General features: G+C 42.1%; 1 protein-coding gene across 2 annotated transcripts; it reads left to right on the forward strand.

Moving 5' to 3' along the window:
• Positions 1–426: 426 nt before the first annotated feature.
• LOC115145476 (myb-related protein B-like) lies at positions 427–22,374 on the forward strand. Of its 2 annotated transcripts, none has more exons than XM_029687013.2 (15): positions 427–661; positions 1,206–1,302; positions 1,406–1,477; positions 1,646–1,738; positions 8,300–8,520; positions 11,508–11,652; positions 13,353–13,406; positions 13,631–13,855; positions 15,665–15,937; positions 18,973–19,145; positions 19,266–19,365; positions 19,473–19,580; positions 19,702–19,818; positions 19,898–20,029; positions 20,128–22,374. In XM_029687013.2, the coding sequence occupies exons 1-15, from the start codon at positions 642–644 to the stop codon at positions 20,254–20,256; spliced, it is 1,959 nt and encodes a 652-aa protein (XP_029542873.1). In that variant the 5' UTR covers positions 427–641; the 3' UTR covers positions 20,257–22,374. The 2 variants fall into 2 exon arrangements, with proteins under 2 accessions (XP_029542873.1, XP_029542880.1); XM_029687020.2 differs by having other exon boundaries at positions 428–661; positions 13,649–13,855.
• Positions 22,375–22,409: the final 35 nt, after the last annotated feature.

The following is a 22,409-nucleotide window of genomic DNA, read 5'->3' on the forward strand; positions in this document are numbered from 1 at the left end:
TTGCTGTAATTGTGGGGGAGAACACAGTGCAGTATTTGGTGGATGCCAGGTGCATAGAGAGGCTTAGAGAAAATGGAACAGTCATGATGTATCATATTTTGAGGCTGTAAGACGATTTGATTTGATACAGCCTGTATTTGAATCAGGGTGTCTGTGGTGACGCTCCAAGCACTGATATGCAGTGCCTTTGACCACTGCGCCACTCAGGAGAGGTGAATTCCAGATTTCTAACGGTGCAGATTTATTTAGGCTCCCCATTGCTGATGGAAAGGCAACAACGTAGAAGTAAGTAGGGATTTATTTGGCTGAGATGATTGTTTTCACGGTAGTACAGAATTAGGCATATCATTATTGATCGTACATTCCAATACAGTAGGTGGCGGCATGCACTTCAAACGTTTGTTTGCGGACCGCCATGATATCAAAGAAGGAGAAGTAAAAAGAAGCGCGCGAGATAGAAACTGGAGCGCGGACTAACGTCAGCGTACCCAGCCCTCCGACAAACAGAGTTTCATGGACTATATACTACAAAAAACACAGATTTGCTCGTGGTATATAGTTTGGGAATCTATGCACGACGTGGTTGACAAAAATATACAATTGTATTTTAGCTAAGGGCTTTGGTGGTAAAACGAAGATAAATGTCCTGGTGGTTGCGCGGGTAAGTAATCTGATTCTAATTTTGTTAAGGTTACAGCAGCTGTTGGACAAATATCAATGTCGACTCCACTTCCTATGTTTTCAATAGGACAGGGGTCAATGCACCGTTTATCATTTCTGAGATTACTGGATGTCCTTGATTATTTTTGCGCGTTTACGTGATTTGAATGCGCTTTTGTAACCCTACCAGGGGTGATGTCAGCTGTTTTGAACGTTAGCTAGCCAAATGTCATGAAACAAATGTATCCAAGGAATTTTCTAAAACATACCGGTTTAATCGGAAAGCTCGAAATGTCGGCCACAAACGTTAGTTAACTGAATCTGGCTGTAATATCTATATATGTAGCTAGTGAATCAAAAATGTATTGTGTGACAATTTAAGTATGCGACCCACCCATGTCAGCTACTTTTCAGGGAATAGAATGCATGCATACTAGATTTGGGGGCTAGTCAGTTTCTGTTAAAGAAAGAATGCTCTAGATAATCTCTGCAATCTCTGCATTGATCTCTACCACACCCAGTTGACTGGTTGCTTGTCTTTTCAGAGTGGATGGGGAGGAGGCTATGTATCAGGACACCGACTCTGATGTGGCTGAACAGAGAGACTGTGGAAAGGTCAAAGTGAAATGGACACAAGAGGAGGTGAGTTAATTTATAGATCAGGGGGACATGGTTGGTTATTTGCAGTAAGTGAGGATGAGTTGGCTACTCTGCTCTTCATAAAATGTCTGTCCTTTATTCTCAGGATGACAATCTGAAAGCATTGGTCCAAAGCCTGGGACCAAATGACTGGAAACACATAGCCAGTTTTTTACTGGTGAGTTATATCGAGAGATTACAGTATATGTTCTGTAATATCCAGTTGACAATGCAAATAATACAACTGAAGCGTTTTAAAATAGAAAAGACTCCAATTTGCTGTCTGAAGGGTTGTGTGGTTTCTATTGCATGAAATCATTAACTGTATGGTAACCCTTCTGCACAGAATCGCTCAGAACACCAGTGCCAGCACCGCTGGTTGAAGGTTCTGGATCCAGATCTGGTTAAAGGGCCCTGGACCAAAGAAGAGGACGAGAAGGTAAGTGGTGTGATGGCGACCATTCTACAATCACAGGGTTCACACAAAGTACTTGAATTTGGCACTCTGAAATTCAAGTACAGGAATACTTTGAAAATCAGACATTTTCTCAAATTAAAATAAGAGAACAGATGTTTATGAAAAATATTAGAAAAATGGATTTGTCTTTATTTTTCAAGCAGACTACCCAGTTTTATTTCCTCATGTGTTTCGTGCTCTAGTTGCCAGGCTAGCTTGATCATTCCACCCACACTGCCACTCAGCCAGGCAGGTACAGAACTGACTGATTAGGCGCCACCAAAGGTCACATCGATAGCTAAAATGTCAGGAAAATGTAGATTCAAACCTGCCTTTTGTGCGTATGGAGAATTTCTGGGATCTTTTATTTCAGCTCATGAAACATGGGACCAAAACTTTACATGTTGTGTTTTATTTATTTAAAAAAATATATATATTTAACCTTTATTTAACCAGGTAGGTCAGTTGAGAACATGTTTTCATTTACAACTGCGACCTGGCCAAGATAAAGCAAAGCAGTACGACACAAATAACAACACAGAGTTACACATGGAAAAAACAAACATACAGTCAATAACACAATAGAAAAAATATATATACAGTGTGTGCGAATGAGGTAAGATTAGGGAGGTAAGGCAATAAATAGGCCATAGTGGCGAAGTAATTACAATTTAGCAATTAACACTGGAGTGATAGATGTGCAGAAGATGAATGTGCAAGTAGAGATACTGGGGTGCAAAGGAGAGAAAAAAACAATATGGGGATGAGGTAGTTGGATGGGCTATTTACAGATGGGTTATGTACAGGTGCAATGATCTGAGAGCTGCTCTGACAGCTAATGCTTAAAATTAGTGAGGGATATGAGTCTCCAGCTTCAGTGATTTTTGAAATTCGCTCCAGTCATTGGCAGCAGAGAACAGGAAGGAAAGACGGGGCAGTCATTTGAGAATTTATATTTTTGTTCATTATGGTTTACCCACTTTTTTTTACCACTACATCACTGGACCCAACCACCCCACATTGTGTAAGGTGCAAAAAATGCGTCCGACTTTGACATTGCAAGCGTGGGTGAATCGGCCCTGAAGAGCCACATGAAGGGACAACGCTGCATCCTGCGCTGGTGCCAGTTCTACATTGTGGCTTTTTCTCTGCAACAAACTCCAGAGCTTTGTTTACCAATCGCCTCATTCACAGGAGAGTCTGGCTGCTGCTTTATCAAGCGGCAGCCATGCTCCTGCTATTCCGGTGTCCGTTTTCCTCACACAGCCCACCCGGCCCTTCTCCCGACCAGCGACACTAAAGATGCCAGTCGGAAGGAAGCTAGTTGCTTTTTGATAGCTATTAAGTAGTAGAAACCCAAATACCCAATAAATACAATACAGTCATTAAGCTGGAATTGTGTAGTAATGCGAATAGGAAATGTGTGTTCACCAGTAGGCCCCAAAACTGTGCTGATCACTACTCAAATTACAACATCATCAGTACTGACTTACTGTTCATGTATGTAGTGAAATTATTGAGTAGATGATGTAATTAGATTATTTTTCATGTGGCTGTAATGATATACTGCCATCAGTTGGCGACAAGAAACAATTGCATTATAGGAACTATTACAACTTGATGGTCCTTGAAAATAAATATTTGTGCTTGAAAAGTACATGAAAGTTCTTGAATTTGACTTGGCACTGTCTGTACGAACCTTGCAATCAGTTCAGATCATAAGATGGCGCTGGAGAACAAGGCAGACGTTATTCCTAACCAATTGTGTTATTTTGTTTGTTTCTTTGTGTTTGTAACTTATTTTGTACATAATGTTGCTGCTACTGTCTCTTATGACCAAAAAGAACTGCTGGACATCAGAACTGCGTTGCTCACCATGTAATTGGTAGAATCCTTTATTTCCTTTAACGAGCCCGACGTGAATGATATACTGCTTTCCCGGGAACAGGCCCAGATCCCCGTCATTTGTGAGAAAAGAAGGCGGAGAAAAAGGGTCCGGAGGGCGGGCTACCTTCTGAGAATTCGTAGGCGATCGAATAAACCTCCACTTCCTTCCATTCTGCTAGCAAACGTGCAATCTTTGGAAAATCAAATCGATGACCTATGCGGAAGATTAAATTACCAACGGGACATTCAAAACTGTAATAGCTTATGCTTCATGGAGTTGTGGCTGAACGACATTATCAACATGCAGCCGTCTGGTTTATACGCTGTATCGGCAGGAAAGAACAGCGGCGTCTGGTAAGACCAGGGGTGACAGACTATGTATTTTTGTAAATAACAGCTAAGGAAGTCTCAAGGTTTTGCTTGCCTGAGGTAGAGTATCTCATGTTAAGCTGTAGAACACACTATCTACCTAGAGAGTTTTCATCTGTAGTTTTCGTAGCTGTTTACAAACCACAGACTGATGCTGGCGCTAAGACTGCACTGAATGAGCTCTATTCCTCCATAAGCAAACAGGAAAACGCTCACCCAGAGGCGGCACTCCTAGTTGCTGGGGACTTTAATGCAGGTAAACTTAAATCCGTTGTACAAAATTTCTATCAGCATGTTAAATGTGCAACCAAAGGGTGAAAAAAAACCTCTGGCCCACCTTTACTCCACACACAGAGACTCATACAAAGCTCTCGCTTGCCCTCCATTTGGCGAATCTGACCATATTTCTATCCTCCTGCTTACAAGCAAAAATTAAAGCAGGAAGCACCAGTGACTCGATCAATAAAAAAAGTGGTCAGGTGAAGCAGATGCTAAGCTTCAGGACTGTTTTGCTAGCACAGACTGGAATATGTTTCTGGATTCCTCCGATAGCATTGAGGAGTACACCACATCAGTCTTTGGATTCATCAGTAAGTGCATCGATGACGTCGTCCCCACAGTGACCCTCTGTACATACCCCAACCAGAAGCCATGGATTACAGGCAACATCCACACTGAGCTAAAGGGTAGAGCTGCCGATTTCAAGGAGCGGGACTCTAACCTGGAAGAAATCCCGCTATGCCCTCCGACAAACCAATACAGGACTAAGATCAAATCGTAACACACCAGCTCTGACGCTCGTCGGATGTGGCAGGGCTTGCAAACCATTACAGACTACAAAGGGAGCAGAGCCGAGAGCTGCCCAGTGACACGAGCCTACCAGACGAGCTCAACTACTTCTATGCTCGTTTCGAGGCAAATGACACTGAAACATGCATGAGAGCACCAGCTGTTCCGGAAGACTGTGCGATCACGCTCTCCACAGCTGATGTGAGAAAGACCTTTAAACAGGTCAACACTCTGAAGGCCGTTGGGCCAGACGGATTACCCGGATGTGTACTACGAGCATGCCCTGACCAACTGGCAAGTGTCTTCACTGACATTTTCAATCTCTCCCTTTCTGAGTCTGTAATACTAACATGTTTAAAACAGACCACCATAGTGCCTGTGCCCAAGAACACTAAGGTAACCTGCCTAAATGACTACCGACCCGTAGTACTCACGTCTGTAGCCATGAAGTGCTTTGAAAGGCTGGTCATGGCTCACATCAACACCATTATCCCAGAAACCCTAGACCTACTCCAATTTGCATACTGCCTTATCAGATCCATAGATGATGCAATCTCTATTGCACTTCACACTGTTCTTTCCCACCTGGACAAAAGGAACACCTATGTGAGAAGGCTATTCACTGACTACAGCTCAGCGTTCAACACCATAGTGCCCTCCAAAGCTCATCAATAAGCTAAGGATCCTGGGACTAAACATTTCCCTCTGCAACTGGATCTTGGACTTCCTGACGGGCTGCCCCCAGGTGGTAAGGGTAGTTAACAAAACATCCTCCATGCTGATCCTCAACACGGGGGCCCCTCAGGGGTGCGTGCTCAGTCCCCTCCTGTACTCCCTGTTCACGCATGACTGCATGACTCCAACACCATCGAGTTTGCCGATGACACAATAGTGGTAGGCCTGATCACCAACAACGACGAGACAGCCTATAGGGAGGAGGTAAGAGACCTGGCCGTGTGGTGCCAGGGCAACAACCTCTCCTTCAATGTGATTAGGACAAAGGAGGTGATTGTGGACTACAGGAGAAGAGGACCGAGCACGCCCTCATTCTCATCGACAGGGCTGTAGTGGAGCAGGTTAAGAGCTTCAAGTTCCTTGGTGTCCACATCACCAACTAACTAACATGGTCCAAGCATACCAAGACAGTTGTGAAGAGGGCACGACAAAACCTATTCCTCCTCAGGAGACTGAAAAGATTTGGCATGGGTCCTCAGATCCTCAGAAGGTTCTACAGCTGCACCATCGAGAGCATTCTGACCAGTTGCATCACTGCCTGGTTTGGCAACTGCGCGGCCTCTAACTTCAAGGCACTACAGAGTAGAGGTCGACCGATTTTATGATTTTTCAACGCCGATAGCGATACAGATTTATTGGAGGACCAAAAAAAGCCGATTCCGAATTAATCAGCTGATTTATTTATATATTTGTAATAAGGACAATTACAACAATACTTAATGAACACTTATTTTAACGTAATATAATAAATAAAATCAATTTAGTGTCAAATAAATAATGAAAGATGTTTAAATAATGCAAAAACACCGTGTTGGGGAAGAAAGTATGTGCCTTGTAAAAAAAGCAAACGTTTAAGTTCCTTGCTCAGAGTATGAGAACATATGAAAGCTGGTGGTTCATTTTAACGTGAGTTTTCAGTATTCCCAGTTAAGAAGTTTTAGGTTGTAGTTATTATAGGAATTATAGGACTATTTCTCTCTACCATTTGTATTTCATATACCTTTGACCATTGGCTGTTCTTATAGGCACAATAGTATTGCCAGCCTAATCTCGGGAGTTGATAGGCTTGAAGTCATATACGGCGCAATGCTTGAAGCACAGCGAAGAGCTGCTGGCAAAGGCAGGAAAGTGCTGTTTGAATGAATTCTTACGAGCCTGCTGCTGCCTACCACCGCTCAGTCAGACTTCTCTATCAATATCAAATCATAGACTTAATTATAATATAATAAACACACAGAAATACGAGACTTAGGTCATTAATATGGTCAAATCCGGAAACTATCATTTAGAAAACAAAACCTTTATTCTTTCAGTGAAATACAGAACCGTTCCGTATTTATATAACGGGTGGCATCCTTAGGTCTAAATGATGCTGTTACATTGCACAACCTTCAATGTTATGTCATAATTATGTAAAATTCTGGCAAATTAATTATGGTCTTTGTTAAAAAGAAATGGTCTTCACACAGTTCGCAACGAGCCAGGCGGCGCAAACTGCTGCATATACCCTGACTCTGCTTGCACAGAACACAAGAGAAGTGACACAATTTCCCTAGTTAAAATAAATTAATGTTAGCAGGCAATATTAACTAAATATGCAGGTAAAAAAATATATATATACTTGTGTATTGATTTTAAGAAAGGCTTTGATGTTTATGGTTAGGTACACATTGGTGCAACGACAGTGCTTTTTTCACGAATGCGCTTGTTAAATCATCACCCGTTTGAGGAAGTAGGCTGTGATTCGATGATAAATTGATTATATGCAACGCAGGACAAGCTAGATAAACTAGTAATATCATCAACCATGTGTAGTTAACTAGTGATTATGTTAAGATTGATTGTTTTTTACAAGATCAGTTTAATGCTAGCTAGAAACTTACATTGGCTCCTTGCTGCACTCACGTAACAGGTGGTCAGCCTGCACACAATCTCCTCGTGGAGTGCATTGTAATCGGCGTCCAAAAATTTAATCGGTCAACCTCTACTACAGAGGGTAGTGCGTACGGCCAAGTACATCACTGGGATCAAGCTTCCTGCCATCCAGGACCTCTATACCAGGCAGTGTCAGGGGAAGGCCCTAAAAATTGTCAAAGACTCCAGCCACCCTAGTCATAGATTGCTCTCTCTGCTACCGCATGGCAAGCGGTACCAGAGCGCCAAGTCTAGGTCCAAGAGGCTTCTAAACAGCTTCTACCCCCAAGCCATAAGACTCCTGAACATCTAGTCAAATGGCACCCAGACTATTTTCATTCATTAGTCTCCCCCCCATTTTACACCGCTGCTACTCTCTGTTGTTATCATCTATGCGTAGTCACTTTAATAACTGTACCTACATGTACATATTACCTCAACAAAACCAGTGCCCCCGCACATTGACTCTGTACCGGTACATCCCTGTATATAGTTTCGCTATTGTTATTTTACTGCTGCTCTTTAATTACTTGTTACTTTTATTTCTTATTCTTATTCATATTTTTTTTAAACCGCATTGTTGGTTATGTGCTCGTAAGTAAGCATTTCACTGTAAGGTCTACCTGTTGTATTCGGCGCGTGTGACTAATACAATTTGAGTTCTACTAGACTTCTTTGTGACAGCAAAGTTGAGTTCCATCAACAGTCGTCCAGTCAGATCTCAGAATCATGTCTGTTGTACAACAAGAGGGAAATATACCTTCCACTGGCTGCTTTGACTCCTGTCTTGTATTGCAGACATGGAGCCACATTTCCAGACAAACTTCAACCCTGCATTCCTCTCCACAGGTGATACAACTAGTGAAAAGGTATGGCAACAAGCAATGGGCCATAGTGGCTAAGCACCTGAAGGGCCGTGTGGGGAAGCAGTGCAGGGAACGCTGGCACAACCATCTCAACCCGGATGTGAAGAAGTCATCCTGGACAAAAGAGGAAGACCTCGTTATCTACAAGGCCCACTGCATGCTGGGAAACCGCTGGGCTGAGATTTCCAAGCTGCTCCCCGGAAGGTAGCTATCTTCACTGGTACTCCAGCGAAGACAATCCCTCTACCATGTCTGTGCTGAAATGTCAGGATCACTCGGAACATATTTTGTGATGAATTTTTTTTGTAGGCTAGTTAACCAGGTAGAACAAGTTCTCATTTACAACTGCGACCTGGCCAAGATAAAGCATAGCAGTGTGAACAGACAGCAACACAGAGTTACACATGGAGTAAACAATAAAAAAGTCAATAACACAGTAGAAAAAAAGAAAAAAAAGGAGTCTATATACAATGTGTGCAAAAGGCATGAGGAGGTAGGCGAATAATTACAATTTTAGCAGATTAACACTGGAGTGATAAATGATCAGATGGTCATGTGCAGGTAGAGATACTGGTGTGGAAAAGAGCAGAAAAGTAAATAAATAAAAACCGAATGGGGATGAGGTAGGTAAATTGGGTGGGCTATTTACAGATGGACTATGTACAGCTGCAGCGATCGGTTAGCTGGTCAGATAGCAGATGTTTAAAGTTGGTGAGGGAGATATTTTTGAAATTCGATTTTTGAAATTCGTTCCAGTCACAGGCAGCAGAGAACTGGAAGGAAAGGCGGCCAAATGAGGTGTTGGCTTTAGGGATGATCAGTGAGATACACCTGCTGGAGCGCGTGCTACGGGTGTGTGTTGCCATCGTGACCAGTGAACTGAGATAAGGTGGAGCTTTACCTAGCATGGACTTGTAGATGACCTGGAGCCAGTGGGTCTGGCGACGAATATGTAGCGAGGGCCAGCCGACTAGGGCATACAGGTCGCAGTGGTGGGTGGTATAAGGTGCTTTAGTAACAAAGTGGATGGCACTGTGATAAACTGCATCCAGTTTGCTGAGTAGAGTATTGGAAGCCATTTTGTAGATGACATCGCCGAAGTCGAGGATCGTTAGGATAGTCAGTTTTACTAGGGTAAGTTTGGCGGCGTGAGTGAAGGAGGCTTTGTTGCGAAATAGAAAGCCGATTCTATATTTGATTTTGGATTGGAGATGTTTGATATGAGTCTGGAAGGATAGTTTACAGTCTAGCCAGACACCTAGGTACTTATAGATGTCCACATATTCTAGGTCGGAACCATCCAGGGTGGTGATGCTAGTTGGGCGTGCGGGTGCAGGCAGCGAACGGTTGAAAAGCATGCATTTGGTTTTACTAGCGTTTAAGAGCAGTTGGAGGCCACGGAAGGAGTGTTGTATGGCGTTGAAGCTCGTTTGGAGGTTAGATAGCACAGTGTCCCAGGAACGGCCAGAAGTATAAAGAATAGTGTCGTCTGCATAGAGGTGTATCAGGGAATCGCCCGCAGCAAGAGCGACATCATTGACATATACAGAGAAAAGAGTCGGCCCGAGAATTGAACCCTGTGGCACCCCCATAGACTGCCAGAGGACTGGACAACATGCCCTCCGATTTGACACAATCTGCAAAGTAGTTGGTGAACCAGGCAAGGCAGTCATTAGAAAAACTGTGGCTACTGAGTCTGCCGATAAGAATATGGTGATTGACAGAGTCGAAAGCCTTGGCCAGGTCGATGAAGACGGCTGCACAGTACTGTCTTTTATCGATGGCGGTTATGATATCGTTTAGTACCTTGAGTGTGGCTGAGGTGCACCCGTGACCGGCTCGGAAACCAGATTGCACAGCGGAGAAGGTACGGTGGGATTCGAGATGGTCAGTGATCTGTTTGTTGACTTGGCTTTCGAAGACCTTCGATAGGCAGGGCAGGATGGATATAGGTCTGTAACAGTTTGGGTCCAGGGTGTCTCCCCCTTTGAAGAGGGGGATGACCACAGCAGCTTTCCAGTCCTTGGGGATCTCAGACAATATGAAAGAGAGGTTGAACAGGCTGGTAATAGGGGTTGCGACAATGGTGGCGGATAGTTTCAGAAATAGAGGGTCCAGATTGTCAAGCCCAGCTGATTTGTATGGGTCCAGGTTTTGCAGCTCTTTCAGAACATCTGCTGTCTGGATTTGGGTAAAGGAGAAGCTTGGGAGGCTTGGGCAAGTAGCTGCGGGGTGGGAGCTGTTGACCGAGGTTGGAGTAGCCAGGAGGAAGGCATGGCCAGCCGTTGAGAAATGCTTGTTGAAGTTTTCGATAATCATGGATTTATCGGTGGTGACCGTGTTACCTAGCCTCAGTGCAGTGGGCAGCTGGGAGGAGGTGCTCTTGTTCTTCATGGACTTTACAGTGTCCCAGAACTTTTTGGAGTTAGAGCTACAGGATGCAAGTTTCTGCTTGAAAAAGCTGGCCTTTGCTTTCCTGGCTGCGTGTATTGGTTCCTGACTTGAACAGTTGCATATTGTGGGCACTATTAGATGCTATTTGAATAGTCGATGCTATTCGATGCTATTGCATTTCGCCACAGAATGTTTTTGTGCTGGTCAAGGGCAGTCAGGTCTGGAGTGAACCAGGGGCTATATCTGTTCATAGTTCTGCATTTTTTGAACGGAGCATGCTTATCGAAGATGGTGAGGAAGTTACTTTTAAAGAATGACCAGGCATCCTCAACTGACGGGATGAGGTCAATATCATTCCAGGATACCCGGGCCATGTTGATTAGAAAGGCCTGCTCACAGAAGTGTTTTAGGGAGCGTTTGACAGTGATTAGGGGTGGTCGTTTGACTGCGGACCCGTAGCGGATACAGACAGCGGAGGTGTATTTGGAGGGCCAGTTGGTCAGGATAAGGTCTATGAGGGTGCCCTTGTTTACAGATTTAGGGTTGTACCTAGTGGGTTCCTTGATGATTTGTGTGAGATTGAGGGCATCTAGCTTAGATTGTAGGATTGCTGGGGTGTTAAGCATATCCCAGTTTAGGTCGCCTAACAGAACAAACTCTGAAGCTAGATGGGGGGGTGATCAATTTGAATGGATTGGTGACATTTAGGAACAGCATTTTGTTCCACATCATTAGTTCACCTTCGTACTCCACATCTTTTCATTACTACAACATTATGTTCAAATGTGCCCTTCCAGGACAGATAATGCTGTGAAGAACCGCTGGAACTCAACCATCAAGCGTAGGGTTGAGATGGGCTTTTTTAGTGGGGTGGATCCTACTCTGAAGCATCATCAGGTGGAAGCCGAGGAGGGCATGGCCCACCACAGTAAAGATCAGCAGGTACAGTTGAAGTCGGAAGTTTACATACACTTAGGTTGGAGTCATTAAAACTTGTTTTTCAACCACTCCACAAATTTCTTGTTAACAAACTATAGTTTTGGCAAGTCGGTTAGAACATCTACTTTGTGCATGACACAAGTAATTTTTACAACAATTGTTTACAGACAGATTATTTCACTTATAATTCACTGTGTTACAATTCCAGTGGGTCAGAAGTTTACGTACACTAAGTTTACTGTGCCTTTAAACAGTTGGAAAATTCCAGAAAAGATGTCATGGCTTTAAAAAGCTTCTGATAGGCTAATTGACATCATTTGAGTCAATTGGAGGTGTACCTGTGAATGTATTTCAAGGCCTACCTTCAAACTCGGTGCCTCTTTGCTTGACATCATGGGAAAATCAAAAGAAATCAGCCGAGACCTCAGAAAAAAGACCTCTACAAGTCTGGTTGATCCTTTGGAGCAATTTCAAAACGCCTGAAGGTACCACGTTCATCTGTACAAACAATAGTACACAAGTATAAACACCATCTGACCACGCAGCCGTCATACCACTCAGGAAGGCGACTCGTTCTGTCTCCTAGAGATGAACGCACTTTGGTGCAAAAAGTGCAAATCAATCCCAGAACAACAGCAAAGGACCTTGTGAAGATGCCGGAGGAAACGGGTACAAAAGTACCGTATCTATATCCACAGTAAAACAAGTACTATATCGACATAACCTGAAAGGCCTCTCAGCAAGGAAGAAGCCACTGCTCCAAAATTGTCATAAAAAGTCAGACTACGGTTTGCATCTGCACATGGGGACAAAGATCGTACTTTTTGGAGAAATGTCCTCTGGTCTGATGAAACAAAAATATAACTATTTGGCCATAATGACCATCGTTATGTTTGGAGGAAAAGGGGGGACGCTCGCAAGTTGAAGAACACCATCCCAACCGTGAAGCACGGGGGTGGCGGCAGCATGTTGTGGGGGTGGTTTGCTGCTGGAGGGTCTGGTGCACTTCACAAAATAGATGGCATCATGAGGGAGGAAAACTATGTGGATATATTGAAGCAATATTTTTCAAGGCATCAGTCAAGAAGTTAAAGCTTGGTCGCAAATGGGTCTTCCAAATGAACAATGACCCCACGCATACTTCCAAAGTTGTGGCAAATGGCTTAAGGACAACAAAGTCAAGGTATTGGAGTGGCCATCACAAAGCCCTGACCTCAATCATATAGAAAATGTGTAGGCAGAACTGAAAAAGCATGTGCGAGCAAAGAGGCCTACAAACCTGACTCAGTTACACCAGCTCTGTCAAGAGGAATGGGCCAAAATTTACCCAACATGTGGGAAGCTTGTGGAAGGCTACCCAAAATGTTTGACACAAGTTAAACAATTTATAGGCAATGCTACCAAATACTAATTGAGTGTATGTAAACTTCTGACTCACTAGGAATGTGATGAAATAAATAATAGCTGAAATAATTAATTCTCACATTCTTAAAATAGTGGTGATCCTAACTGACCTAAAACAGGGACGTTTTTGTACTAGGATTAAATGTCAGGAATTATGAAAAACTGAGTTTAAATACATTTAATCTTCTGACTTAAACTGTAGGTTCCGCTTGACATCAGTTTGACATCTGTGACATCTGTGCACTGTAATCGTTATTTGAATGTTGTGCTGTGAAATATGATTTGTTATGTTTCTACAGATGGACTATGATGGTTCAATGGAGAGGGATTCAGACCAAGACACTACACTGCTGGTAAGAATTCAAACACTGGATGCCGGCTATCTTCTGTGTGGGGGTAAAAGGCAGATAAACTGTAGTATTTTGTGTGACAAATATATAGTGTAGTAGATACAGAGCGTGTTAAAATATCACCAACCTATGCTGTTTTTCAAGGTAAAACACATTGTTCCGGTAGCTGTTAGTGTTCATTCATATTCAGTTCGTCGTTACTTCTCTCTCTCATGATGATTTTCAAGCTTATGTCGCCCGTACAGGAGAATACCATTACATCCACTGTGAGAGGCGAACCAAGGGAAGCAGGCTCCGACAAGACTGTCTCTCCTCAACAGTCAAAGACACCCAAAAGTGAGCCAGACACCCCAGGACGTGAGCTGAATACCAATAGCTGGGTGGTGGACAGCTCAGGCTTCCTCTCTCCCAACGGCTCAAGCTTAAAGGAGGTGATGGATATGGTGGATGGGGTAAGAGTTCTAGATGGGTTGTAATACCTCAGTCTTCTTAGTTTTACGACGTTAATCTTGTACTTTGCATAAATCACCAAAGAAGTCATATTTGTACAGATACAGTGGAGCAAAAAAGTATTTAGTCAGCCACCAATTGTGCAAGTTCTCCCACTTAAAAAGATGAGAGAGGCCTGTAATTTTCATCATAGGTACACTTCAACTATGACAGGCAAAATGAGAAAAAAAAATCCAGAAAATCACATTGTAGGATTTTTTAATGAATTTATTTGCAAATTATGGTGGAAAATAAATATTTGGTCACCTACAAACAAGCAAGATTTCTGGCTCTCACTGGCTCTGGCTCTGGCTCTCACAGAACTTCTTCTTTAAGAGGCTCTTCTGTCCTCCACTCGTTACCTGTATTAATGGCACCTGCTTGAACTTGTTATCAGTATAAAAGACACCTGTCCACAACCTCAAACAGTCACACTCCAAACTCCACTATGGCCAAGACCAAAGAGCTGTCAAAGGACACCAGAAACAAAATTGTAGACCTGCACCAGGCTGGGAAGACTGAATCTGCAATAGGTAAGCAGCTTGGTTTGAAGAAATCAACTGTGGGAGCAATTATTAGGAAATTGAAGACATACAAGACCACTGATAATCACCCTCGATTTGGGGCTCCACGCAAGATCTCACCCCGTGGGGTGAAAATGATCACAAGAACGGTGAGCAAAAATCCCAGAACCACAAGGGGGGACCTAGTGAATGACCTGCAGAGAGCTGGGACCAAAGTAACAAAGCCTACCATCAGTAACACACTATGCCGCCAGGGACTCAAATCCTGCAGTGCCAGATGTGTCCCCCTGCTTAAGCCAGTACATGTCCAGGCCCGTCTGAAGTTTGCCAGAGAGCATTTGGATGATCCAGAAGAAGATTGGGAGAATGTCATATGGTCAGATGAAACCAAAATATAATTTTTTGGTAAAAACTCAACTCGTTGTGTTTGGAGGACAAAGAATGCTGAGTTGCATCCAAAGAACACCATATCTACTGTGAAGCATGGGGGTGGAAACATCATGCTTTGGGGCTGTTTTTCTGCAAAGGGACCAGGACGACTGATCCGTGTAAAGGAAAGAATGAATGGGGCCATGTATCGTGAGATTTTGAATGAAAACCTCCTTCCATCAGCAAGGGCATTGAAGATGAAACGTGGCTGGGTCTTTCAGCATGACAATGATCCCAAACACACCACCCGGGCAACGAAGGAGTGGCTTCGTAAGAAGCATTTCAAGTTCCTGGAGTGGCCTAGCCAGTCTCCAGATCTCAACCCCATAGAAAATCTTTGGAGGGAGTTGAAAGTCTGTGTTGCCCAGCAACAGCCCCAAACCATCACTGCTCTAGAGGAGACCTGCATGGAAGAATGGGCCAAAATACCAGCAACCGTGTGTGAACCTTGTGAAGACTTACAGAAAACATTTGACCTCTGTCATTGCCAACAAAGGGTATATAACAAAGTATTGAGAAACTTTTGTTATTGACCAAATACTTATTTTCCACCATAATTTGCAAATAATTTCATAAAAAATCCTACAATGTGATTTTCTGGATTTTTTGTTCTCATTTTGTCTGTCATAGTTGAAGTGTACCTATGATGAAAATTACAGGCCTTTCATCTTTTTAAATGGGAGAACTTGCACAATTGGTGGCTGACTAAATACTTTTTTGCCCCACTGTATGTAAAACAAGATGTAGAGTATGCCTAGATTTGGGGCAGACCTAGCTTGGGAAATTATATTTCATTAACTGTTTCTTGCCCTCCACCAGGACCTAGATGGATGGTGCAACATGTCTGTCTTTGATCTGCCTGAGGAGAGCCAGAGCCCAGAGCGGACCCAGTTCCGTCTGGAGGGCAGCACCCTGCAGGAGCTGAGCAAGGGCAACCGGGGAGAGCTGATCCCCATCTCCCCTGGAGGAATCACTCCACCCTCCATACTGACCCGCCGCAGCCGCCGTCGCATCGCTCTGTCTCCTGACTCCAACTATTCCAGGACCCCCAAGAGCACCCCGGTCAAGGTCCTGCCCTTCTCTCCCTCACAGGTAATCGCTCGACCACCATGACCTAACACACAGTGAGATGACTCATCAGTGCCTTTTACTTTGTACAGAATTATGTGTGTATGTATATATATTTATCTCACACACACACTACCATTCAAAAGTTTGGGGTCACTTAGAAATGTCCTTGTTTTTGAAAGATAAGCTCATTTTTGTCCATTTAAAATAACATCAGATTGATCAGAAATACAGTGCTAATATTAATGACTATTGTAGCTGGAAACGGCTGATTTAAAAATAAATGTAAATGGAATATCTACATAGACGTATAGAGGCCCATTATCATCAACCATCACTCCTGTGTTCCAATGGTGCGTTGTTAGCTAATCCAAGTTTGTCATTTTAAAAGGCTAATTGGTTTAAAAAACCTTTTGCAATTGTTAGCACAGCTGAAAACTGTTTCTCTGATTTAAAGACGCAATAAAACTGGCCTTTAGACTAGTTGAGTATCTGGGGCATCAGCATTTGTGGGTTCGAAATGGCCGATTTCAAGTTTTCATAACAATTGGAAATGGGTATTAAAAAATATATAATAATAATAATAATAATAATTTAAAAAATGTATTATATATATATTTTTTTTTTACACCTTTATTTAACTAGGCAAGTCAGTTAAGAACATATTCTTATTTTCAATGACGGCCTAGGAACGGTGGGTTAACTCCCTTGTTCAGTGGCAGAACAACAGATTTTGACCTTGTCAGCTCGGGGATTCAATCTTGCAACCTTACAGTTAACTAGTCCAACGCTCTAACCACCTGCTTTACATTGCACTCCACGAGGAGCATGCCTGTTACGCGAATGCAGTAAGAAGCCAAGATAAGTTGCTAGCTAGCATTAAACTTATCTTATAAAAAACAATCAATCAATCATAATCACTAGTTAACTACACATGGTTGATGATATTACTAGTTTATCTAGCATGTACTGCGTTGCATATAATCGATGCGGTGCGCATTCATGAAACAGGACTGTCGTTGCTCCAACGTGTACCTAACTATAAACATCAATGCCTTTCTTAAAATCAATACACAGAAGTATATATTTAGTTAATATTGCCTGTTAACATGAATTTCTTTTAACTAGGAAAATTGTGTCACTTCTCTTGTGTTCTGTGCAAGCAGAGTCAGGGTATATGCAGCAGTTTGGGCCGCCTGGCTCGTTGCTAACTGTGTGAAGACCATTTCTTCCTAACAAAGACAGCCAACTTCGCCAAACGGGGGATGGTTTAACAAAAGCGCATTTGCGAAACAAGCACAATCGTTGCACGACTGTACCTAACCATAAACATCAATGCCTTTCTTAAAATCAATACACAGAAGTATATATTTTTAAACCTGCATATTTAGCTAAAAGAAATCCAGGTTAACAGGCAATATTAACCAGGTGAAATTGTGTCACTTCTCTTGCGTTCATTGCACGCAGAGTCAGGGTATATGCAACAGTTTGGGCCGCCTGGCTCATTGCGTACTAATTTGCCAGAATTTTACTTAATTGACATAACATTGAAGGTTGTGCAATGTAACAGGAATATTTAGACTTATGGATGCCACCTGTTAGATAAAATACGAACGGTTCTGTATTTCACTGAAAGAATAAACGTTTTGTTTTCGAGAGGATAGTTTCCGGATTCGACCATATTAATGACCTAAGGCTCGTATTTCTGTGTGTTATAATTAACTCTATGATTTGATAGGGCAGTCTGACTGAGCGATGGTAGGCACCAGCAGGCTCGTAAGCATTCATTCAAAATGTTTTATTTGGGCTGGTAACTTATCCTCTGCAGCAGAGGTAACTCTGGGTCATTCCTGTGGTGGTCCTCATAAGAGTCATGATGGTTTTTGCAACTGCACTTGAGGAAACTTTGAAAGTTCTTGACATTTTCCACATTGCCTGACCTTCATGTCTTAAAGTAATGATGCACTGTCGTTTCTCTTTGCTTATTTGAGCTGTTCTTGCCGTAATATGGACTTGGTCTTTTACCGAATAGGGCTATCTTCTGTATACCCCCCCTACCTTGTCACAACACAACTGATTGGCTCAACCGCATTAAGGAAAGACATTTCACAAGTTAAGAAGGCACATCTGTTAATTGCAATACATTCCAGGTGACTACCTCATGAAGCTGGGTGAGAGAATGCCAAGAGTGTGCAAAGCTGTCATCAAGGAGGCAAAGTGTGGCTATTTGAAGAATATCAAATACAAAATATATTTTGATTTAAGACTTTTTTGGTTACTACATGATTCCATATGTGTTACTTCATAGTTTTGATGTCTTCACTATTATTCTACAATGTAAAAATAAAGAAAAACCCTTTTGACCGGCTGTATACAGTACCAGTCAAAAGTTAAGACACACCTACTCATTCCAGTGTTTCTCTTTACTTTTTTCTACATTGTAGAATAATAGTGAAGACATCAACACTATGAAATAACACATGGAATCATGTAGTAACCAAATCAAAGTACCCTTTGTCTTGATGACAGCTTTGCACACTCTTGACACTTTTTTTGTTGTTACTACTTGATTTCATGTGCTATTTCATATTTCTGATGTCTTCACTATTATTCGACAATGTAGAACATAGTAAAAATAAAGAAAACCCCCTGAATGAGTAGGTGTCAACTTTTGACTGGTAGTGTACAGTGTATTTTCCCCTAACCCTACCACTCCCCCTAATTGGCGTAAACTAATTTGGCAACAACACTTAGGCTTCTACTTCCAGTTTATACATTCTATACACATTTTACGTACACACTATGTTTTACATTAGTTGTCTTATGTTGCTTTTAGTCCCGTCCTTCTGCTACCCCCAACCCCTCCCATCTATCTCTGAAGACCATCCAGTTTGGATTTCCAATTTGCCATATATTTTTCAACTGTCACCAATGATGTTGCCAAAAACACATTCTATCAATTGTTATATCCCTCACATTAAATGCCATAATTTTTATTTATATGGTATGATTGCAAATGGATGTCGGGGAGATCACATTTACTTTGAATATGTTTCCAGTTCCTCAACATGTGGACCAAACAGGACAACTTTGAACTGGAGAATCCATCCCTCACCTCTACCCCAGTCTGTAGTCAGAAGTCCACGGGTACCACACAACTACACCGCGATAAGACTCCACTCACACAGAAGGAAAACTCTGTGTTTGCGTCCAAGCTGTACTCAAACTCGGTGTATGTAATAAGTCGTTATTGACACACACATTTCTTGTATGTAATACGTGATTATTAGGATGCAATATGATGACTCTCTTGTGGCAAAATAATGTTATTTCATTTTTTATTTTTGTAAAGGTTCATCACACCCAACCATAAGTCAAATATTGACAACACCCCGCGGACTCCAACTCCATTCAAGAATGCCATGGAGAAGTATGGTCCTCTGCAGCCTCTGGTGAGTCCCTCATTCACTACAGATGTCAACGAAAGCAATTGAATTGTCTGTGTCTAGAATTTATTCGATATTACACGGAGAAAGCATGTTCTTTCTTTATGTCTTAGCCTCAGACTCCGAACGAGGAGGACTTGAAAGAAGTCCTCTTGAAAGAGACTGGGATTGAGCTGATCGTGACGGATGAGAGTCCACTTGAGCAAAGACGCAAGCAGGTGGTGAGTGATGAAAGATGGCAGGAGGAAGTTTACACCTAAGAACAACCATTTACTTCAACCAATGCTGCTTTTCAGTTTTATGGAATGGTCTGAATATGTGGTCCATTCCTTTTGGTTCCAGCATCGACCTACAATGAAGAAAGTGCGTAAATCTCTGGCCTTGGATGTCATGGACTGCAAAGAGACGGTCACCTCCAGGCATCAGTCCATTAAGTTTTTGCCCCAACCCTGTCCTAAGGTACATGGACAAAATGGTTATGCTGTAATTGTTTATAGTGTTTTCATTGATTTTGGATTTTGTCTTGTCTTTGTTACAGGCTGAGACGTCTCTCAACTCCTCGTCCTTTTGCATGAAGAGAGAATATAAAGAAGAGAATGTTCTGGATCAGGGCTTCTGTTTAGGACCCAGGGAGAGTTGTGCATATTCCAACCCAGTGCCACCAACCCCAGTGAGTATCATAATATTATGTCTTGTCATATTTTAGAATATGTATTTCCCTTGTTTGTTTGTATCTGAAGTTATTGATATGTGTTGTTGTGTCCTTAGATGTCCCAGGCATGGGAAGCAGTGGTATGTGGACAGACTAAGGACCAACTTATAATGACAGAGAAAGCAAGATGTTACCTCCGCTCACTAAAATCCCACGCTCCCAACCGGGCCCTCATCCTGTCCTGAGCCCTCCCTCACTACCAAGTTCTCATTTATGCCGTGTTCACTTGCTATCAGAGTTGGGGAAATTCCTATTTGTGTCTGGGAAGTTTCACTTAAACAACCCAATGCAGCATACCACCCTGCATCCCACAGCTGGCTTGTATCTGAAGCTAAGCAGGGTTAGTCCTGGTTGGTCCCTGTATGGGAGACCAGATGCTGCTGGAAGTGATGTTGGACGGCCAGTAGGAGGCACCCTTTTCCAATGCCCCAGGGCAGTGCCTGGGGACGTTGCCCTGTGTAGGGTGCCGTCTTTCGACTGGGAAGTTAAACGGGTGTCCTGACTCTGTGGTCACAAAAGATCCCATGGCACTTATCGTAAGAGTAGGGGTGTTAACCCCGGTGTCCTGGCTAAATTCCCAATCTGGCCTTCATACCATCATCCCCAGTTTACAATTGACTCATTCATCCCCCCTCTCCACTGTAACTATTCCCCAGGTCGTTGCTGTAAATGAGAATGTGTTCTCAGTGAATTTACTTGGTAGAATAAGGGTTAATAAAATAGTTGGATTACAAGTGTGAAAATGTTGTTGCAGAGTTGTGACATTTTACCAGTGCCCTTTTACCTTTTCAAACAAAAGATGACATCAGTTTTTGACAACTACAACCTCAACAATATGGAGAATGTAGCTAGTTTGACGATATTGTCAATGCTAAGCAAGCTAGCTGTTTATCAAGATTTGGTTGAAGAATGGTTCTGACCAAAAAGTACATGAAACAAATTCGTATTTCCGTCATCACAACTAAGAAATAGGAAGTTCTGACAAGCACGTGAATGTGGCATAACTCTCTGCTGTGCAGACATTTTCATTGTGTTAAACATGTTTAATGTAACTATTCCAAAGTTTGTGTTGGTATTCTTTCATGGCAAGGTTATATGTTTGTTATAGGTTTCGAAAAAATGTTGATGCCGTGCTATGTTGAGCAAGCTCAACTGAACTGAAGTAGTGGATATTTGTAAATATGGGGGAAAATGTTTATTGTAGGGCAACTTTATCATGTTATTTCAAGTTTTTCCAAATGTAATGTTTGAATCTACACACACCATTTCCTAGTAAGTTTTACCACAGCCCATCAACAATTAGATAATCCACACTTGCATCACGTTTGTCATACTCAAAAGTAATGTAAAGGTCTATCGTCTTCATGTTTTCATTTTGATATCTCAAGTATACATGTCATTTTGCACTGACATTATCAGTATTGCGTTTCGGTTGTAACTCTCATGCATTTGATTACCTGATCAATCAATAATGAATGGAAACAAATTGACACAAGTGAACAGAGACTTGTTGGGGTTGCTGAAATGTTCGTTTCCTATGATCTATTTTTACGTTATGTAGTCTACTAGCCAATCTAAGGTTTATTATAGGCTACTATTTTATTAAGAATAGAATGTGATGTGAATATGAATCATCATACATTCAGGTTGCCCTATTCCCATGTCCAAAGTTGTATAGATTTGATAAGATTATGGTGCTTTGAATTACAGAATGTTTCTGCTGAAAACGGATCATTTTCTGCTTGCAGATAAGATGTATAAGTAAATCTGCTGACCTCTGTAAAAAAAAAAGAAATATATATATATATAATACATTTTATGAACAATTTGTCAAATTGTCTGTGCATTTAAACAATGTGTGATTGAACAAGTAATAAATCTATGATGCCATCTTAGAAATGGCCTTTTATTGACCTAGTAGGTTGGTGAACTATTGATATTCTGATAAGTAATAGATTGGGACATTAGTATTTTGAGAGACTGGTTTGTTTCTTGTTGAGGACCAATGAAAAACGGACACAATGCCCCTTTTTGTTTTCAGGGGCGGACACGGGAGCCCGGTAACTTTTGAAAGGTACTGAAATAAAATGTGAATTTGTATGTAAATGTACAATATTTGCGGATAGTTTATTTTATATTTCAAAACGCAAATTATTCTCGCCCACATTTCAGATGGTCCAACGAACCTCTGGTTCTGATGTCCGAACAAGTTCATTCATTTGCAGGAGTTGGTTGTAACCAATTACACGAATAGGGGTAACAACTGTTAGATTGAGCATGGAATAAAACAAAGCAACTGAGGATATGCGATCTAAACATGTTATTTTATTGCAGTATA

The sequence above is a fragment of the Oncorhynchus nerka genome, linkage group LG2 (genome assembly GCF_034236695.1).
Source record: "Oncorhynchus nerka isolate Pitt River linkage group LG2, Oner_Uvic_2.0, whole genome shotgun sequence".
Classification (NCBI taxonomy): domain Eukaryota; kingdom Metazoa; phylum Chordata; class Actinopteri; order Salmoniformes; family Salmonidae; genus Oncorhynchus; species Oncorhynchus nerka.